Consider the following 20,229-nt stretch of genomic DNA (forward strand, 5'->3'; position numbering starts at 1 on the left):
ATTCTGTGCCCCATGAGAAGCAGCGTGGCTTAGTGGAAAGAGCCCTGGCTTGGAAATCAGAAGTCATGGGTTCCAATCCCAGTTCTGCCACTTGTGACTTTGGGCAAGTCACTTAATATCTCTGTGCCTCAGTTACCCCATCTGTAAAGTGGGGATTAAAATTGTGAGCCCCACGTGGGACAACCTGACAACTTGTATCTACTAGTGCTTAGAACAGTGCTTTGCACATAGTAAATGCTTAACAAATACCATAATCATTATTATTATCATTATGTGGGACATGAACTGTGTCCAACTTGATTAACTTGTATCTACCCCAGTGCTTAGTACAGTGCCTGGCACATTCATTCATTCATTCAACTGTATTTATTGAGTGCTTACTATGTGCACAGCACTGTACTAGACACTTGGAAAGTACAATTCGGCAACAGATAGAGACAATCCCTACCCAACAATGGGCTCACAATCTAGAAGGGGGGAGACAGACAACAAAACAAGTAGACAGGCATCAATAGCATGAATATAAATAAATAAATAGAATTATAGACATATGCACATCATTAATTAAATAAATAGAATAATAAATATGTACATATATACACATGTGCTGTGGGGCAGGGAGGGGGGTAGAGCAGAGGGAGGGAGTCAGGGTAATGGGGAGGGGAGGAAGAGTAGAGGAAAAGGGGGTCTCAGTCTGGGAAGGCTTCCTGGAGGAGGTGAGCTTTAAGCACTTACAAATGCCATGAAAACAAAAACTAAAACCTAAACCCAAACCCCCCTGCTTTTTATGGGCTTCTATTGAGTAAAAAATAAAAACAAAAAACAAAGATAAGTGAAAACCAAAGCTTTCTAGTTTTGTTTACTTGTTACAGATACTCTAATCTGATGGAAGAGTAAGACCTGGAAAAATCTCTAGAAGAATCAGGGACTGAGAATTCCACAAACCATCAATAGTAACCTACCTACCTCCACTCCACTTTCCTCAATCAAACATGGCTACAAAACAGAATTTCATGTGTTCTCCTCTGGCTATTATGACTATTATGACAGCTCCCCAATTATTTTTCAAAAACCATTTATCCATAAAACCTATAATCATCCCTTATATCATCATTTCTCTTAGATTGTGAGCCCCCCGAGGAGACCAAGTCAACTTCCCACCTGTGTATTCTTTCCCAGTGCGTAGGACAGTATTCAGCCCAGAGTAAGTTCTTAAATACTATGACTATTACTAGTACCACTTCTCTTTGCCTTCCTAACTATAAACAACTTTTCTCACTGGTTTTCTCCCTTTATCATTTGAATAAGATAGAAAATGTATTCAGCAACCCGAACCCAGATTGCTGGGGGAAAAAAGTTCTTGTAGAGTGTACTTACACAAGGAGAGATTGAAAATTGTCCATCATTTACCTCTCAGACAAATGCCCATTATCACCTGAAGGCAGAAAAGTGAGGAAGTAAAATAATTGTTGCTAAAGAGGGAGGTATTATTTTGTATATGCTTAAGCAAAGAATATTCCCTATCAGAAGTAGAGCCAATTGAAGCTAGATTCCATGTTTTTTTTTCCTGTTTTCCTTGAACATATTGGCATTTAATAATAACAATACTCAACTTTTACTCTAATGTGCCAGTCAAGGGACTCTTGAATTATTTGTGAAATGGGAGTGGCTGGTGGGTGGTCTTTCATTACTGTAAACTGGGATTTGATTGAAAACAATGTAGTCTGTGGAAAATGAACTTTTCACTGTATGCTTTGAACATGGAACCAGACCAGAATGAAGAAGACAGTAAGTAAAACTGAAAAGATCTGTCCGATTCCAGAAAGATCTCAATTTGTATGTTTTATTCATTATAGTATACTACTTTATTCATAGATTTAACTTTTAAAATATACAATAGTATGTTCCTGAATAAAACAGCATTGTAATAAATATGTTTCCTTTCATTGTGTAAGGCAAGTTTATGCATTCCAAAGCATTCTTTAATTACTCCTTTCGATAGGCAGGCTATGGAGAGTGGTCAGATCTAGCTGTTTTGAGTATATCCATCTTTACTACTAAAAATGTCTTTGAGACACAAGTTCCATATTTTTGCTTCATTTTTAACTTTAATACACAGATGGTTATGACACTAATGTCTGCATAATTCTTATTCTTTTAAAATTTGTATTTTGTTAATTTAGAAAACTGTCATAGAAGATTGTTTATTTTAGTCCTCTGAGTATAACAAAGTAGATGGATTGAATTGCCCACTATTGTCTCAAATATTACTGGAATTCATTTGAATTATAGAGCCGATTAATTTTTGAGTGATAAGAAGAATACTTTAGAAAGAAAGGTGGAGTTATTTTTTCATTGAAAACATACATTCTAGTAATTAATTGAGCTGAACTACCTCATTCTTGAAAGCATCAAATCGAAGCTTCAAATTTCAGAGCTTAGTTCCAGCGTAAAGCCAACAATTCCGATCAGAGGGAAAAAGTAAACTTCAAAATGCAAATGCTTCAAAATTCTAAATGAGCTCAGGATGGTCATTTTTACAAGCCTTCTGGTTATTTTTAATGGTGTACTAATTTGTTAATGTATTTAATGGCATGAATAAGAATCAAGATGATATGTTGCAAAGGGAAATGAAATTAAATCACTATAAATAGAGGAAAATGGTGAAGATTGATTCTATTTCATCCTCATGTTAACATAAAGCTTGGATCATTTATAAGGTATTCATTTGAGATATGAAATGGTCTTTTATTCAAATTGTGAAAGGTTATGAAATGCTCAAATGACCTACTGTAGTTCAACTCAGACTGCACAATCAAAAAATGTTTCCAGAGTCTGGCCTGACATTGAGGTTTTTAGAGAGTCTTAAGTCAGTTGAATTTTGCTGAATTTTGTCACTTAGGTTGTAAGGCATAACTTTCTACAGTACAATAAAGAAATTATAGAATGCATACAGAAACCATTTCTTTTCCAGTCCTAACACAATATTCTGAAAAAAAGAAAGATGATTGGAAGCCCAGATTGAAGATGCAGAAGTACCCTTAGCCAACACAGATAATAGATGTATTGGCAAAGTCTTCCCAGGGGGAAAGTAGACTTTTGGGTAAGTAGTCTAAGTAGGAAAAAGAACAGGTATTAGACCCTATTTCAACAGATGGGGAAACTGAGCCACATTGCAGACACAAGGTCGGAGAGAAGACAAGTGGCAGAGCTGGGAATAGAAGTCAGTTCCTCTGACTCCCAGACCTGTGCTCTGTCCACTAGACCACACTGCTCTTCTCTGATTCAGCAATGCAGCTAGCTGCTGATTGCGCCCCCTTGATAGGGTGACCTTGGGTGAGGGACGCTCAAAGGGTACAATCCTTCTTTCTTCTCCTTTCCCTTCTGTTGTAACAGGTGTGGAGATGGTGAGGAGTAGTGTTCAGGGGAGGGCCCATGATGGGAGGAATGGAGGAAAGAAGTTGGATAGAAAGTCCTCATGCTAGCAGACCTTGGGACTCAGCACATTCATCAGCAGGACGGCAATTTCAGCTTTTCTGCCCGCCATTCTTGCCATTCCATTTCACTGACGTTTTGGACTCTCATAGCTGACCCAGAGTCTAGGCAGGTTAGCAATGGGGTAAGAAGCTGAGGGCATAACTCTCAGCTCTCCTAGCTGAAACTGTCAACTGAGAAGATTCCTGAGCAATCAATCAGAAGGAAGACCCATCTGAGGAAACATATAACTTTGACCCTACCTGGAAAAATAACAGTAACTAGTTGCAAATTCAACTTTTGGTGAATTGAAAACAAAAGCCATCTTCTGTTGGCTCCATGAAGGAATACCTCAGCTCAAGATTTCTTTTTTTTTTTTTAAAAAAAAAAGGGTGCTCATTTTGTCAATACAGATTCAGCCATTGACTGGGGAAAAAAGGACTCTTTTTTCCAGTATGAGCTTCTAAAAATGTTACAGTGCATGGGGAAAGCAACTCTCCTTCACTCCCCTCCTTAATTCTCCAGTGATGCCAGATGTTCAGTGAAGAACCCCTCTCCAGGCAGCAGCAACTTATGCTGCTGTCCTTTGGTTCTCCATTGTCCCTTCCTGGTGTTTTGAAATCTTAAAGAGGGAGAAGAGTGAAGCTGACACACAAAATCACCAAGACCCTAACCCCTCACTCCTAGATCTACTCCCAAACAGTGCCACCCTAAGCCTTGAATGTAGCATCCTGGAACTATTTTCCTACCAAACAGCTCAGCATTTATGGACATAGAGGTTCCTTTACATCAATTTGGAGAAGCAATGCATTTTGGGAGTCAGAGGACTCAGGTTCTAATCCCAGCTCTCCCATTTGCCCGCTGTGTGATCTTGGGCAACTCATTTAATTTCTCTGTGCCTCTTAGATGGAGAGAGCATGGACTTCGGAGAGTCAGAAGGACCTGGGTTCTAATCCTAATCTGCCACTTGTCTGTTCTGTGACTTTGGGCAAGTCACTTCAGTTCTCTGTGTCTGTTACCTGATCTGAAAAATGGGGATTAAGACTTTGAGCCCTGTGTGGGACATGTACTTATATCTTACATCATCTTATATTTATCCCAGTGCCTAGTACAATGCCTTGCAAGTGCTTAATAAGTGCCATAATTATTATTATTATAATTGTTATTGTTACCTGCTCTCCTACCTAGACTGTGAGCCCCACGTGGGACAGGGATTGTATCTGATTTGATTATCTTGGGTCTACTGCAGTGCTTAGAACAGCAAATTTCACATAGTAAGTTTTTAGCTAAACCACAATTATTGTTTTATTATCAATTTACATAATATACTATCATACATGCATTTATTCATCTTTCAATTCTCTTGTTATAACCAGCTGTATCCCCTTTTCCTCTTAAATATAAATAATCTTGTGTCTTCCTGAAATTCCCATTAGATTGGAAGCTCCTTGATGTTGGGTATCATGTTTTTGCTTACATTTTTCTCTCCTGGATGATTAGTAAAATGTTCTGTATACAGTTGGCTCTCAATAAATATCATTGGTAAGTTGATTACAAATGGGGAGTGAAATAGTCTATTCCCTTACCAGCTAAGTCAAATGTTTGTTTCCCTATGACAGTCTGTTCTTCCCTGCCTCAGGAGGCAGTCTCTGTACCAATATTCAATATATCTTACCCCAGAATTTTTAATTATATCAGTGACATTTGGAATAGGTGGTTTTTCAATAACTCAAAATTTCCAACTGAACATTACAGTAATTTCAACCCTAATAGTACTCTAAACCACGAAGTGTCTTGTATTTCTTTGCTCTCGTTATTCCTGGAGACTTTGTTATAGCAACAAGTTTATTAGTTTTATGGTTTCCAACTCAAAAGTATTTTTAACTTGACAATTTAAATTCATTTGCATTGGCTAGTGCTCAGTGCCCAGAGTGTATTTCTTCCATTAGGTCAGCCCATTTTAAAGGTCTATCACATACACTCTGCACATCCGCAACGGATCTATGAATATCTTAATCTAGACTAGAAGCCAAGTGCAGCAACACTGATTATTCATTGGGAATGTGAAGGCTTTGGTTTATTTTGACATTCAGTGGTGAGCAGTCTTGGCATGTGGAGTCTGGAATTTTCACGCTTCTCTGAAATAAAGCGAGACAGTAGAAGAATTGGTTCTTTCCCATGGCTGTTAGAGTTGCTCCCTGTTTACAGAAGCTTTCCAAATTCCTCAAAGTGACTTCACATTCCCAAAACATGAGTAGTGGACCCATCTATGAGATACTAGAATGTTTTTCCAAAAGAGATTATCAGTTCATTCTCTGGGGATTTTGAAGAAAAGACTAAATGGCTTTCTGCCTGGATTGGTTTTGGTGCATTCGTATCTTGTAGCAGGAAAGTGATCCATCGTTTTCAAACAGGCATACATATTACCCTGAGATACTTCAAAATGTCCTGGGGCCTTAGCCATTATGTCTATGATGCCTTCTATGACTGCAGAACTGGTTCTTAATGACTTTTCTAAGGTGGGAACTCTGGGGAGCCTAGCAAGAAGCAGAGAGGCAGAACCTGAAACAGGTAAAAAGACAAATTGCTCATGCTCTTGCCTGTTGCTGGCACCACTGATGTTCATGGCTGTGACAGAAGCACAGCAAGTAGCATTACCACAAGCCCTGGAAGTCAAATTCTGGGGAGCAATTGTTACTGGCAGTGACACCAGAAGCAGTTTCTCTTCACATCTGCTCTGGTTTTGACTGTTTTGCTCCCTCAGTCCTGGCTTTGATTAGTATTCCTTGGTGTGTGAATGGAGGTGGATGTGAGGATGGTGGGAGAATCAGGTTGTAGATGTGTGTATAGGGAAAGGATGAGTGGCCTCGGGTTGGGGGGCAGGTGCTTGTGTGTTACACTGGGGAAACTTTCAGAACACAGGGATATTTTTTTCCCTTCCCATATTTCCATCACTCTGAAATTACCTGGGCTTGTTAAGCCATTTAGAGAAAACTTAGTTTTTGACTTTTATCTATATTGAGTGATCATATTTCCTCCTGGGGCCTGAATTTATGGTGAGAATTATGAGTTCCACTGTTAGATTGTTTAACTGAACCACATATTGAACATCGTCTGAAGCCTAGACACTTGTAAACCCAATTAACCACCTTTGCATTTTATTCCTTTTTAATTCCTTTCCTCAACACATATGTACATATGAATATCTGTATGTTCAATTCTTTATTCAGTTATTTCATCCTGTCATACTTGTACTACAACTTGTTAGACTCCTGTACTTCCTGCTGCTCCCACTATTTGTAAATCACTTTTGTCTGTCATAATCTCCTTGAGAGCAAGGGATGTTCTCTTCTATTTTCTTCCATCTGCTTAGTTCAGTGGTGCACACTCAGTAAATACCACTGAATAAGCACTTAGTAAAATGTTCTGCTGGTAGTAAGTGCTCAATAAATACCATTGATGGGTTTCATCATTTGATTGATTGGCAGTGGCAACAGGATGCTTGGAAGAACTCTTTGACAGTTATCCTCCTTGATAGCCATCTTAATTTTTAATGTCTAGCATTGGAAACTTTTCTATTTATATCCCTAAGCTTCCCACTACTAACCCATTACTCCTCTTGATATGATTGGCCTGTAAAACATCCTGTGGGAGCCAACTCCATATGTTTACCACTTGCTGGGTTAAGACATATTTCTTTCAGGTTTGTTTTAAAGTTACCACCTTCAGACGTGGGTGTCCATCTCTTCCTGAAAGGCAAATCTGTGTTGGGCATCTCATACCCTACATGATTTTGTAAACTCCTTTTGGGTCTTTGGTGGTTCCAGATGGATAAGAGTCCTAATCTTTTCAGACTATCCCCTTAGGAACCTGCTTGATCCCCTTTCTTCAGTATCCTCTCAGCGAATGCATTCCCTGAGATGTCCCAGCTGGTGAGTTAATTCTTTGCTCTGAATAATGCTGAAAACAATGACCCTGCAGGCTGTTTTTTAAAGTGACCTGCATTGGTACTCACACAATGATTCGGCTGACGTCTTTGTTCCTGTTGTGCAAGGACATCCTTGTTCAATTATGCACAGGAAATGGCGTATTTCTATTTAAACGTCAAGTGTCTTATTTTCATAGGTATAATAATAGAGAGATTAATTTAGTTCCCTGAAGAATTGAGAATTCTCTAATAAGATGTCTAGTACATCAAGTTGATGGATTATTGGTCTCCAGCCACCCAGCTCTCATTCTTTTCCTCTTTTTCCTCCTGTTTGTTTTAAATGGTACATTGTTGGCCAGATGGCATTTCTTAGCTCTTCCCAATCCTTTATAACTGAACTGAATTTTAATATTGTGCAGGTGACTGGGTATAGTTGGAAGGGTAATCAGCAGTTATACCTGTTAATAAGAAGGCCATTTATTTCTATATTCAGCAACAGTGGGGAAATTATCATCAGTGGGGAAATAGGGTCTAATTATATGGTAGCATAAAGACAAAGAAACAACTGGACTCAGAATGTAATTAAAACTGGCTATATTGCCAAGCTGTTGGGAAACTGTAGGAAAAGCTATTATTAATAAATGTCTTGTTCATTCAAGGTAATGCAATTATGAAAAACAGCCAATGAATAATTCTCCCCTCTGATAATATTAAAGTGTTAAATGGTTACCACAAGTATGAGGATTTGCATTTTTCCGGTTCTCCTCAAGTACAGTTTTGACGACATGGAAGACTTAATTTTCATAACTTGTTTGAGGGACGGTCCAAAGAGATACAGAGGTACCCAAAAAGAGTTGGTAATCCTAAATCATATATTATAACATGAATTCCAGAAGGAAAAACAATACATTCAGACCATCTCTAACCTAGAATTGCTCTTGGTCAAGTAATCAGAAGGAATACTAAAATTATTCTCTAGCACAGCAAAGTTAAATAATTCTCTTCTCTAGCACAGCAAAGTTAAATAAGTGCAAGGAATTGTGGGGGCATATTTAGGTGTTCCTGCCCAATTTATATACAGATGATCATTCCTGCTGTTTGATCAATTCTAGCTAATCTCATTTAGACTCTAACAGATTGGGCTGGTAAACTATAGAAAAGTCGTCAGAATCTTTATAACTACATTGATCTGCTTCCCCCAGCATATATTAGTGACTCATAACTGCTGGTTTATTTGGCAGGTATCACTGACCTTGACTATGAGGGGGAAAGTCCACTGGCTCCCCCTGCCGATCTCCTGGAACAACTAGCCCCCTATGACTGGCCCGTTCAAGATGGAGGCAAGTAAAAGAGAAAATTTCTCTGATTTGAAATTATTTTCCAAAATGTGTGTCTGTACATCATGCTAAGGCTAATGGAGCTTTCCGAAGCCACCATCTTTACTACCTTCAACATTCTCTGTGCCTACCTGATAACTCCCTTTGGACTTCCATAGGCTGCCAATGTAACTGAATTCTTTTTGTGGCAGTAGCAGAATTTGAACCAGATCTTAGTCACTTTAATAATCTTGGAGGTATTTAGCAAGCTGAAACAGCCACATTTTGACACATCTCCACTAGGTTTAGCCAATATTACCCTTGGAAAGGTGACTCGTGGGTACAGCGGAGTGGACACCTTAATGGTAATTGTGGATGCTGAGGGGGTCCTGAAGGATAAAACCACCCTGAGGAGGCATGGATCCCATCCACCAAGAATAAAATCATTATGGGAGTTTAAGGGAGTTCCCAGCCTCCTTTCCCCTCAGGGAGCTAGACAGTGTGGTCAAGTGGAAAGGATGGAGTACTTAAAGTCAGAAGACCCAGGTTCTAGTCCCGACTCACCACTTACCTGCTCTGTGATCTTGGCAAATCACTTAACCTCTCTGATCCTCAGTTTCCTCGCCTGTAAAATGGGGATTTAATACCTATTCTCCCTCACTCTCAGCCTGATAATCCCAGGTGGGGCCGGATCTGATCTGATTAAACTGCATCTACCCCAACCCTTAGGAAAGGGCTTGGACATAGTAAGCACTTAACAAATGCAACAGTGGTTATTATTAAGCCCTTCCCTCCAAGCTGGCTTTATGAGAGGAAAGTTTATGCCTCAGATCATGGAGTTGGTGGGAATCTGGCTCTCAGATTACCCCCTGCTTTGGGGAGCAGGGTGGGAGGGAGGATGGGAGCTCTGTTCCTTTCCTTACATTGGAGCCAATTAGATGGGCCTTGAGACTTAGCAGTGCCAGTTGGTGAGGGGTGCTTTAGGGGACTGATAAGGCCTTGAATTAAGCAATGATTAACTTTTTAAATTTTATCACTGTTTTGGAAATATGACATCTAGGCTGGCAAAGATTACCTCCCCCTTCAGAACTACAGAGAAAACTCAGTGAGCAGAGATGTCGACCCATATTTCTAGAATGCAGGTAAAAGTGTGGTTCTTCATTTTCCCTTTGTGACTTTTATTTCCCTTTTATTTGCAGAGCACTTTTCCATTTTTTCTAAACTTGTCTATATTAAGTAGAACATTTTGTCCTCAGAACATCCCTGTGAGGTAGAGGGGCAGGCATTAGGCATCATTAGGTATTATAATTAGGTATTATTGAGAAGCAGCATGGTCTAGTGGATAGAGCACGGGCCTGGGAGTTAAAAGGACCTGAGTTCTACTCCCGAGTCTGCCACTTGTCTGCTGTTTGACCTTGGCCAAGTCTCTTCACTTCTCTGTGCTTCATTTTCCTCATTTATAAAAGGTGGGTTAAGACTGTGAGCTCCATGTGGGTTAAGACTGTGTCCAAACTAATTAGCTTGTATCTATCCTGGAACTTCTTATAGTGCCTGGCACATAGTAAGTGCCTAACAAATACCACAATTATCATTATTGTAATTATTTTGTATTATTCTCATTTCGCAGATGAGGATATGTAGGCACAGGTAAATCTCTGGTTGGCCTGAGGGCACCTAACAGGTTAGTGTCAGAGCTGAGATTAGAACCCCAGTTTCTTGGTTCCCATACCCTATGTCTTTCCACCAGTCCATATTGCCCATTGCTTTCTCATAGAGATCTCATCTGTGCCTTCATTACTGCACTTTAGTCAAGTACGAGAATTTTACCTGCACCTCCATTCTTGAAGCACTCTGACTCAGTAATAATGTAATTATAGTACTTGTTAAGCACTTATTATGTGCCAGGGTCACACCTGGAGAGTTTCCAGTACTCTACCAGTCTCAACTACAGGAGGGAGAGTCAAGCAGAGACATACCCATTCCATTCCTAGTTTGGGCAGTGGCTAGTGAGTGGAAGGCAATCTCTGCTACAAGTCAGAACTCACCTGTGCTGGGCAGAAGTGGCAAGGGAGAGAGTCGAGGGCAGAGACTTAAGTTTTCTGTGAGGAAGGAGGCAGTGGTAAACCACTTCTGTATTTTTACCAAGAAAACTCTATGGATACACTACCAGAAGGATTGCAGATGGAAGTGGGGTGTTCTGGGAGAGATGAGTCCATGGCATTGCTATGGGTTGGAGATGACTCAACTGCATAAGACAAGACATGTGCCAGGCACTGTACTAAGTGCTAGGTTGGGTACAAGCAAATCAAGTTGGACATGGTCCCTGTCCCACGTGGGGCTCACAGTCTCAATCGCCATTTTGCAGATGAGGTAACTGAGGCACAGTGAAGTGACTTGCCCAAGGTCACCCATCAGAAAAGTGACAGAGCTGGAATTAAAACCCATGACCTTCTGACTCTCAGGCCTATGCTCTATCTACTATGCCATGCTGGGTCACTCTGAGATAGATTTCCAACCCATTTTTCAGAAGAAAAAGAAAAATAGCAAGCTCCCTGGGGGCAGAGATCATATCTTTTACTTCTATTATATGATCCTAAATGTCTAGGACAGTGGTCTCTGCTTAGACAGAAAACACCTTATAGGCAGGGAACATGACTACCAACTCTATTGTACTGTACTCTCCCAAGCACTTAGTATGGCACTCTACACAGAGTAAGTGCTCAAGAAATAACACTGATTGGTAGAGGAAGCTCAATCATAAGTCTTGGTGGATGAGTTGATAAAAAAGATTGTCCTAACCATCAATTAATCAATTCAGGCCAATTGTTCCTGCCATGGAGGTAGGATAGATTTGGCATATAGAAAGAGGTAGGTAGACAACTGTTAATAATAATGATGGTATTTGTTAAGTGCTTACTACATACCAGGCACTGTACTAAGCACTGGGGTGGATACAAGCAAATCGAGTTGGACACAGTCCCTGTCCCATGTGAGGCTCACGGCCTCAATCTCCATTACAGATGAGGGACCTGAGGCCCAGAGAAGTGAAGTGACTTAGGAGGGGGACTACCTTCTATTCCCGGCTCTGCCACTTGTCAGCTTTGTGACTGTGGGCAAGTCACTTCACTTCTCTGGGCCTCAGTTCCCTCATCTGGAAAATGGGGATTAAGACTGTGAGCCTCACGTGGGACAATCTGATTACCCTGTATCTCCTCCAGCGCTTAGAACAGAGCTCTGCACATAGCACTTAACAAATGCCAACATTATCATTAGTATTATTATTATTATTATTAAAGGGGGACTAAGCAATTGTTCATAACTTCTTTTTGCTGTGAAGGCAAACCATACAGGAGGTGGACTATCAACTGAAATTTGAAAGATAGGAGGGATACAGTTTTAAAGTATAGGAAGAGGAAGGCTATTTCAGGCATGGGCCAGGGAAAGGTCAAAGGTTAGGGAGGAGCCAGCCTGAGAACAGTGCAAAACTGTGTATGGAAGGAAGGAAGCCACTTCCCCCTCACCACTGACATTTATATCTCAGCTTTTTGACTGGAATGGGATGATCAATGAACTCTTGCCTGATTTAAAGTGAAGAATACTTAACTCTCCAGTCAGTGTGCAGTGCTGTTGCTTTCTGATGAAAGATTTGAGTCATCATTTGATGTGCTGAACTTGTCAGGTGCTGCATTGACCATGAGCCTTAAGAATGGCCCTCACTGTTATCGTACCCTTAAGAAATCTGAACTTTGACGGTAAGTTTTTTCTTTTATTTCAATCTACAGGATTCCAATCATGACAGAGGAGATGGCTCGGAATGCTCTCCTTAGTTTTGTCAATTCAAAATGCTGCTATGGCAACAGAGCTGCTGGAGAACTGGTCATTCAGGGTCTGAAACAACAGGCCCTATACAGAGTATGTAGAAATCTTCTTAGAGAGGTTTGGGGGCCTCTGGTGGATCACTGGACCTGGGAAGCTGAACTCTGAAATCAATAAAATACAGTCATTGCAATGTTCCCCTTCATGAGGGGAACTGGGATGCATCAATGTCACCGGTGCTTCTCTGGACAATTCCATCTACACCATTCTAACCCTTGAGAGAATAATCACAACAGGATCATTGGTGGGGAAGTAATCTCTTATCAGGGAGGAAGGAAAGGAGGTGTTTGAGGCTGGGTACACACTTGCATTCTAGCTCCCTTACTGGTCTAGCCACAGCTGGTCAGAGTAGCCAAGCAGTCTCCTCTTGTGAAGTTTTGCCAAGTTGATAACCCATATTTCCCCACTCCTCAGAAACCGCCAGTGGTTGCCCATCCACCTCCTCATCAAACAAAAACTCTTTACCATCAGCTTTAAAGTACTCAATCACCTTGCTCCATTCTACATAACCTCCTACTACGACCCATCCCACACACTTCACTCCTCTAATGCCAGCCTACTCACTGTACCTCTATCTGGCCACTGAGCTCTTGCACACATCATTCCTCTGGCCTGGAATGCCCTCCCTTTTCATATCCGACAGACAGTTACTCTCCCCACCTTCGAAGTCTTATTGAAGGCACATCTCCTCCAAGATGCCTTCCCTAATTAAACCCTCATTTCCTCTTTTCCCACTCCCTTCTGCACCACCCTGACTTGCTCCCTGTATTCACTTCCCTCCCAACCCAGCCCCACAGTACATATGTATACATCTGTAATTTATTTATATTAATGTCTGTTTCCCCCTCTAGACTATAAGTGTGTTTTGGGTAGGGAATGTATCAGTTATATTGTGTTGTACTCTTCCAAGTGCTTAGTACAGTGCTCTGCACAGAGCAAATGCTCAATGACTATGATTGATTGGGTAACAGTGTAGAAATGGATAATTTAGTAAATGAAACAGTAATCCTAGCAAATAGGCTTTTTCCCACTCAGCCAAAACATGTCAACTTTTTTGACCAGTGAATAGTAAAGGCTGGTAATTTCAATGAGTGGTCAATATAAGTAAATTTATTTATTATCTGAAGGGAAGGTGGCCTGTCTTTTTGAGTTCCTTTGTAAGGTTGCTTTACAGACAAATGCAATTCTCTCAAAAACGATATAAAGAGCTAAAGCATCACCTTAACAACACCCCAGTGAACACAAACACCAAACCCCCAGCTTTAGAGACAACAACAGTATTGTATTGTTTTACTTGGTGAAATTTCGATTAACTCAGTGTAGATATTAAGTAGACATTTCCTGTTATTCCTCCCTAATTGGAAAGATCTCTGTTTGTTAACTCAAATATCATGATTCTTTTTTTTTTCCTAGTATCGACTGGAGACCTATAATGAATCCAGATTAAGTGAATGGACTTTTGAGCCTTTTACTAGTAAGTAAGAATACATTGGGGCCATTTATTTAAAAAAAATCATCTGGAAAATCTGGTATGACTGTAATATTGCTAATAATAATTATAATTGTGGTATTTGTTAAGCACTTACTATGTATGTATTTAGTACCTACGAAGTGCTAAGGTAGTTACAAGATAATCAAGTTTGACACAGTCCCTGTCCTTCATGGGCCTCATAGTCTAAGGGAGAGGGAAAACAGGTCTTGAATACCTACATTATAATTGAGGAAACTGAGGCACTGAAAAGTTAAGTAACTTGCCCCAGGTCACTCAGTGGGTAAGGGGCAGAGGCAGGGTGAGAACCCAGATCTCCTGACTCCCAGGTCTGTCTTCCATCCACTAGGCCATGCTGAAGCCACTCTGATCCTTCCTGAGACATGGGATTAAAAAATATACAACATATAGCATAGAATCTAGGGGCTGTAGAAAGGTATATTAGGCAGAAGGGAATTGGGGCAGGAGTAGAGGGGCATAGAGAGGGAGTGGGTCAGAAAGATGGAAAAAGAGAGAGAGAGAAATAAGGGTTGAAAAGGAATGTACAAAGGATTGGAGAAGTGGGAAGGAAGAAGGGAGAAAATGGTGGAGGGAAGAAGAGGATAAAGAGGTAAGAAGGATCATATATTTGCTCCAATCTCCTTGACAAATCCTAATTACTTTTGTTACTTTTTTCTGGAATGTCTCCAAATTTTCCATATCGCACTCTAGTTGTGGGGCTCCTAATAGTAGAGTCTAAGGGAGAATTACCTCAAGATTTGACCAATTTTATTCCTACATCCTAGCATTGTTCAACTCTGGCACTTTGTGGTTGACATACCCAGATTTTAGGTTTAGTTTTAACTTTTTGCTGCAAACCAATTTATCCCTTCTTGGATTATTTAATAGATGACTATTATTTGACAGTAGATAAACCATCTAATATTGATTGCAAGCTCATGATGATTTTACTAGTTCAGTACATGACATAACTTTCCCAATTACAACTAGAGGCCTTGCCCAGCTAAGCTCTCATTTTCCCCTATTCTCTTTCACTTCTGCATCACTTTCCCATTTGGCTTTGTATCCCTGAAGCACTTGATATTCACCTCACCGTCAGCCCACAGCACTTAAGTTTAACCCATAACTTATTTTAATGCCTGTCTCCCCCTCTAGACTGTAAGCTTATTGTGGGCAGGAAATGTCTACTAATTCTGTTGCATTATACACTACCAGGTGCTTAGTACAGTGCTCTGCACACAGTAAGTGGTTGGTAAGTACAATTGATTGCTTGATTATGACCATATATTTTGGAATGAAACAGGAAGGGAAGGCACAGTTTTCCCAGCCCATCTTTGAATAGAAAAGGAAGAGGAGAAAGTTGGACAACTGCTCCTCTCCTTGCTCTTTGCATCTATGTTATTGCTGCCAGTCCCTTTTTGAAACCCTCCCCTGCACCTCACCAGCTGAGAGTGGGATCTTAATGGATCCTACCAAAGACTTTTCGGGTGGAAGGATAGAATTCCTAATGCAAAACATCTGGTCACATTTTGCTATGGCTGCAGAGAGTGTGTATGCTAGAATTAAAACAGAAAATTTGATTTTAAAGTGGAAGAGAATGAGATCATTCTGGAACGTCTACCAACTCTATTATATTCTACTCTCCCAAACATTTAGTACAGTGCTCTGCACACAGTAAATGCTCAGTAAGTATATCAGTCAATTGACTGATAGCTATGTCAACCTCTCCAAGGAGGCTCATTCTTAAAGCTTATGCTCCTCCCCTAATTTGGCCTAGCGCACTAGCAGAGCATTGCAAATTGAGGGGGATAATGTCTTTTTAGTATTCCACTTTTCTCCACTTCCTCCTCTCCATAATCTCCTCTTCAGGAGATTGGAACTGCAGTAGCACTGCCGTTTCTGGATAATCGCCAAAGGAGAGTAGGTTTTAGGGTTATAGCTCATGATCCAGTAAAGCAGCTAGCCACAAGAGCACTTGCATTCATAGGCAGTGACCAGCAACCAAACCAGGAATGGAAGACAGCTTTCCTCTCCATCCAAACTACTGTCACATTAATATACTCACTCATCCTATCCCGCTTGGATTATTACATGATCCTCCTCACTGACCTCCCAGCCTCCTGTTTCTCCCCACTTCAGTCCATACTTTGCTCTGCTGCCTGGATCATTTTTCTACAAAAACGTTCAGGACACATCACCCTGCTCCTCAAAAAACTCCAGTGGTTTCCCATACACCTCCACATCAAACAAAGCTCCTCCCCATTGGCGTTAAAGCACTTCGTCACCTTGCCCTCTCCTACCTCACCTCTCTTCTCTCCTTCTACAACCCAGGCCATACACTTCTAGTACTGACCTCACTGTGCCTCGATCTCGCCTGTCTCGCTGCCGACCCCTAGCCCACATTCTGCCTCTGTCCTGGAATGCCCTTCCTCCTCAAATCCAACAGACAATTACTCTCCCCGCTTCAAATCCGTACTCAAGGCACATCTCCTCCAAGAGGCCTTTCCAGACTAAGCCTCGCTTTTCCTCATCTCCCACTCCTGCATCACCTTGACTTGCTCCCTTTGGTCTTCCCCCCTTCCAGCCCCACAGCAATTATATACATAGCTGTAATTTTATTTTATTTATTTGTACTGATGTCTGTCTCTCCCTCCCCCTGGCCTCCAGACTGTAAGCTTGTTATGGGCAGGGAATGTGACTGTTTATTGTTGTAATGTACTCCCCCAAGTGCTTAGTACAGTGCTCTACACACAGTAAGCGCTCATTAAATATGATTGAATGAATGAATGATCACTCACATATAAAATAAACTAGCAGGCTCATGGAGATTTTCTTCTTGTATCAGATCACTCAGTAGATGGTCCCCAAAAAGGAACCTCTCCCCGACCTTGGGACATTAAGGTGCAAGTTCCTCCAATGTTTCAGGAGGAAACCAAGAAGTTACAAGTTCCTCATTCTTCAACAGTCAAGGTAAAATGATGATGTATTTAGACTATTTGTATTTCTTGCCTCTGTTCCTTCTCCTAGAAGCCATCTTATACTTTGTGGGGTGGGGCAGGAGCATGGTGGCCAGGACAGAAAATCTTGGTGACAGTTTCATCTTGGATTGTCCCATCCCATGCTTTCTTTTCAGATTACATACCCTATTGTGGCAATGGGTCATATACAACCATGCATGAAGCAGCAAGAATGGTTCAAGCCCCCCACCCTGGTAAACCAGCTTGCCCTCATGACTGGGAGAGGAGAATAGTCAAAGTTTTCATAAACCTTCCTGAATTACTCTGGATGGTCTGTTTAATAGAGAATTGTTAACAATTATTAGCAAGAATCTCAGCCCTGAAATGCCTTTCCTAGATTGTTAGATCTGGCATGAGTCTAAACTATAAGCTCGTGGTGGGTAGAGAACAGGTCTACCAACTCTGTTTTATTGTACTCTCCCAAATGCTTAGTACAGTGTTCTGCACGCAGCAAGTGGTTAATAAAAACCATTGGATGACTGATGTATCTGGCACCATTTTCGGTTGCCATGGGGAGAGGGTGCTGGGAAACACAACCTCAACTGGTTTGTGGGGAAAAGGATCCAGTACTAGTCCGTTGCCCAAGAAAAGTCCACCATGGGTAACTATCCAACGAAATGCTGGTTCCATTACATTGACTGAAGACCAACCTCGTGCTATTTGCCAATAGCCTTGGGCCTTGTTACACAGAGAACATTGTGCTTTCAGGAATGCCACAAATGCTATGGTCGTGGACGATACAAGTGCAGTGGGTGCCACGGTGCAGGCATGGTGAGTTGTGGCTACTGCTTCTTTGAGATAAAGCTCAGGTCCTTCCCTTTGATTCCTCACTTTATTGCCATTCTAGTCTTGAACTTGGCAGGATCAGATTTCCTCTGCAAAGATAACAGATGAAAAGAGATGTTACCTACAAGTTTTTAAAAAAAAAGACTGAAAGAGAAAATCTATACTATGAAATAAATTCCAACTGTGGAGAATGAGCTTCCCAAGGACAATACATTCTTTCTGGGGGAAAAACAAAATCCAAGCAAATGTTAGAATTGAACTGGTCATGTTAAATGTCTCATGTTAAAGTTATCAGCTTCAAAGATACCTTTCACAAATGACCTTTTAAAGTGGTACCTGGTCATAAAATTCATTTTGACTACATTTAAAGCCAGAGTCAGTTCAAGCAGTTCTCCTATAATGTGGGGATTGTGTTCTCTCAAATGCAAAGTAAAGCATGCTCGTTCTTATGCTACAAGCATATGCACAACCATGTCTTCTGATGTCACCATGGTTATGCACACAGTAAGTGATCAATAAACATGATTGAATGAATGAACGATTATATCCAAACAGGCTCTTATTGTTGTAAGAACATTTCCTTATTCCCTAAAAGGTTCTTGCCAGAATGTGTAGACAGATGATGCAATTTGGCAGAAGTGATTGAACTTGACTTTGGGACTTTTCTGGGCCTATGGATGCACTTATATCCATACCTGTAATTTATTTTATTGTCTGCATCTCCCTCTATACTGCAAGCTCCTTAAGGGAAGGAACTGTCTCTACAAACTCTTTTGTATTGTACTCTCCCAAGTACTTAATTCTGTGCTCTGCACAAAGTGAGTGCACAATAAATACCATCGATTGCTTGCAAAACATTGGCCAAGAACTAATAATAACAAGAACTGTGGTATTTCTTAACTGGTTACTATTTTGCCAAACATTAAATTAAGCTCTGTAATAGATATAATTCAAATCAGATCAATCACAGTCCCTGTCCCACATGGGGCTCACAGTCTAAAGGGGAGGCAGAACAGGCATTGAATCCCCATTTTACAGGGGAGGTAACTGAGGCAGAGAAATTGTGATTTCCCCAAGGTCACAGTAGGAATGGGGCAGAGCTGAAATTAGAATCTAGGTCTCCTGACTCTGTCCTGTGGTTTTTCAACTAGGTAATACTATGTTTTAGAACTACAAGAATAATTTGTATGAAAAGGCAATCAGGGCATTAAGAACAGAGTTACCAAGAATGGCCTCTAGGAATGAAAGTCCTCTTAGAGAGCTTGAAGTAGGCAATGCGTATATATCTCCTGCAGCTAACATCTGGTTCTAATCCTAGCTCTACCACTTGTTTGCTGTGTGACCTTGGGCAAATCACTTAATTTCTTTGCCTTAGTTATCTCATCTGTAAAATGGGGATTACTACTATGAGCCCCATGTGGAACATGGACTGTGTCCAACCTGATTAGCTTGTATCTACACCAGCACTTAGTACAATGCCTGGCAAATAGTAAATGCTTAACAAATCCCCACCCACCCAGCCTCTGCGACACACACACACACACACACACACAAACACACAAATAAATAAAATAAAACATCTGTTTTCCTTCCTACTTCGACTGTGAGCCCCATATGGAGGCAGGGATTGTACCTGATCTTGTTATCTTGGATCTACCCCATGGTGTAGATACTGCACACAGTAAGTGCTCAAAAAATATGATTGAATGAATACTATTATTGTTATTATTATCACTATAGTTGATTACAAGTCTGAGGCCCAAACCTGACTACAAATAGAAATCCAAATATTACTAAGAAAATATCTATCTACCAAATATAATGGCCACTTGGTATTATCAAATATCGATGGTATTTACTGAGACCTTACTATGTGCTGAGCACTGTACTAAGCACTCTGGAGAGTACCACAGTCTTTTAATCATTAGAAACAATGGACGTATTCCATTGTATTCTTCTTCACTTCTGGGTGGATCTACTTCCAGAAAGGGAAGGGGCCATCCCAATTAGAAGAGAAGCAGTGAGGATTAGTGGAAAGAGCACGGGCTTGGGAGTCAGAGGTTGTGTGTTCTAATCCCAGCTCCGCCACTTGTCAGCTGTGTGACTTTGGGCAAGTCTCTCAACTTCTTTGTGCCTCAGTTATCTCATCTGTAAAATGGGGATTAAGACTGTGAGCCCCACCTGGGACAGCCTAATAACCTTGTATCTATCCCAGCGCTTAGAACAACTCCAACTCTCTCCTGGACCCCCTCCAATATGGCTTCTGCTCCCTCCACTCTACCGAGACTGCTCTCTCAAAGGTCACCCATGACCTTTTTCTTGCCAAATCCAATGGCTCCTACT

At 40.9% G+C, this 20,229-nt stretch overlaps 1 protein-coding gene and 1 non-coding gene across 2 annotated transcripts in view; both read left to right on the plus strand.

Moving 5' to 3' along the window:
• Positions 1-8,647: 8,647 nt before the first annotated feature.
• The window catches only part of SSUH2 (ssu-2 homolog), a 39,186-nt gene continuing 27,604 nt past the window's right edge, over positions 8,648-20,229 (plus strand). Inside the window, exons 1-6 of the mRNA XM_029051517.1 lie at positions 8,648-8,742; positions 9,779-9,860; positions 12,501-12,630; positions 14,008-14,068; positions 16,929-17,053; positions 17,809-17,871. Of these exons, the coding sequence (XP_028907350.1) occupies positions 12,511-12,630; positions 14,008-14,068; positions 16,929-17,053; positions 17,809-17,871 (369 nt within the window). The 5' untranslated portion in view covers positions 8,648-8,742; positions 9,779-9,860; positions 12,501-12,510. The remainder of the gene's footprint in view (positions 8,743-9,778; positions 9,861-12,500; positions 12,631-14,007; positions 14,069-16,928; positions 17,054-17,808; positions 17,872-20,229) is intronic.
• On the plus strand, positions 10,614-10,753 carry LOC114806764. Its single transcript, XR_003754826.1, has one exon. It is a non-coding gene; the product is annotated as a small nucleolar RNA SNORA7 (small nucleolar RNA).

This window comes from Ornithorhynchus anatinus, chromosome X1, assembly GCF_004115215.2.
Source record: "Ornithorhynchus anatinus isolate Pmale09 chromosome X1, mOrnAna1.pri.v4, whole genome shotgun sequence".
Taxonomy (NCBI): Eukaryota; Metazoa; Chordata; class Mammalia; order Monotremata; family Ornithorhynchidae; genus Ornithorhynchus; species Ornithorhynchus anatinus.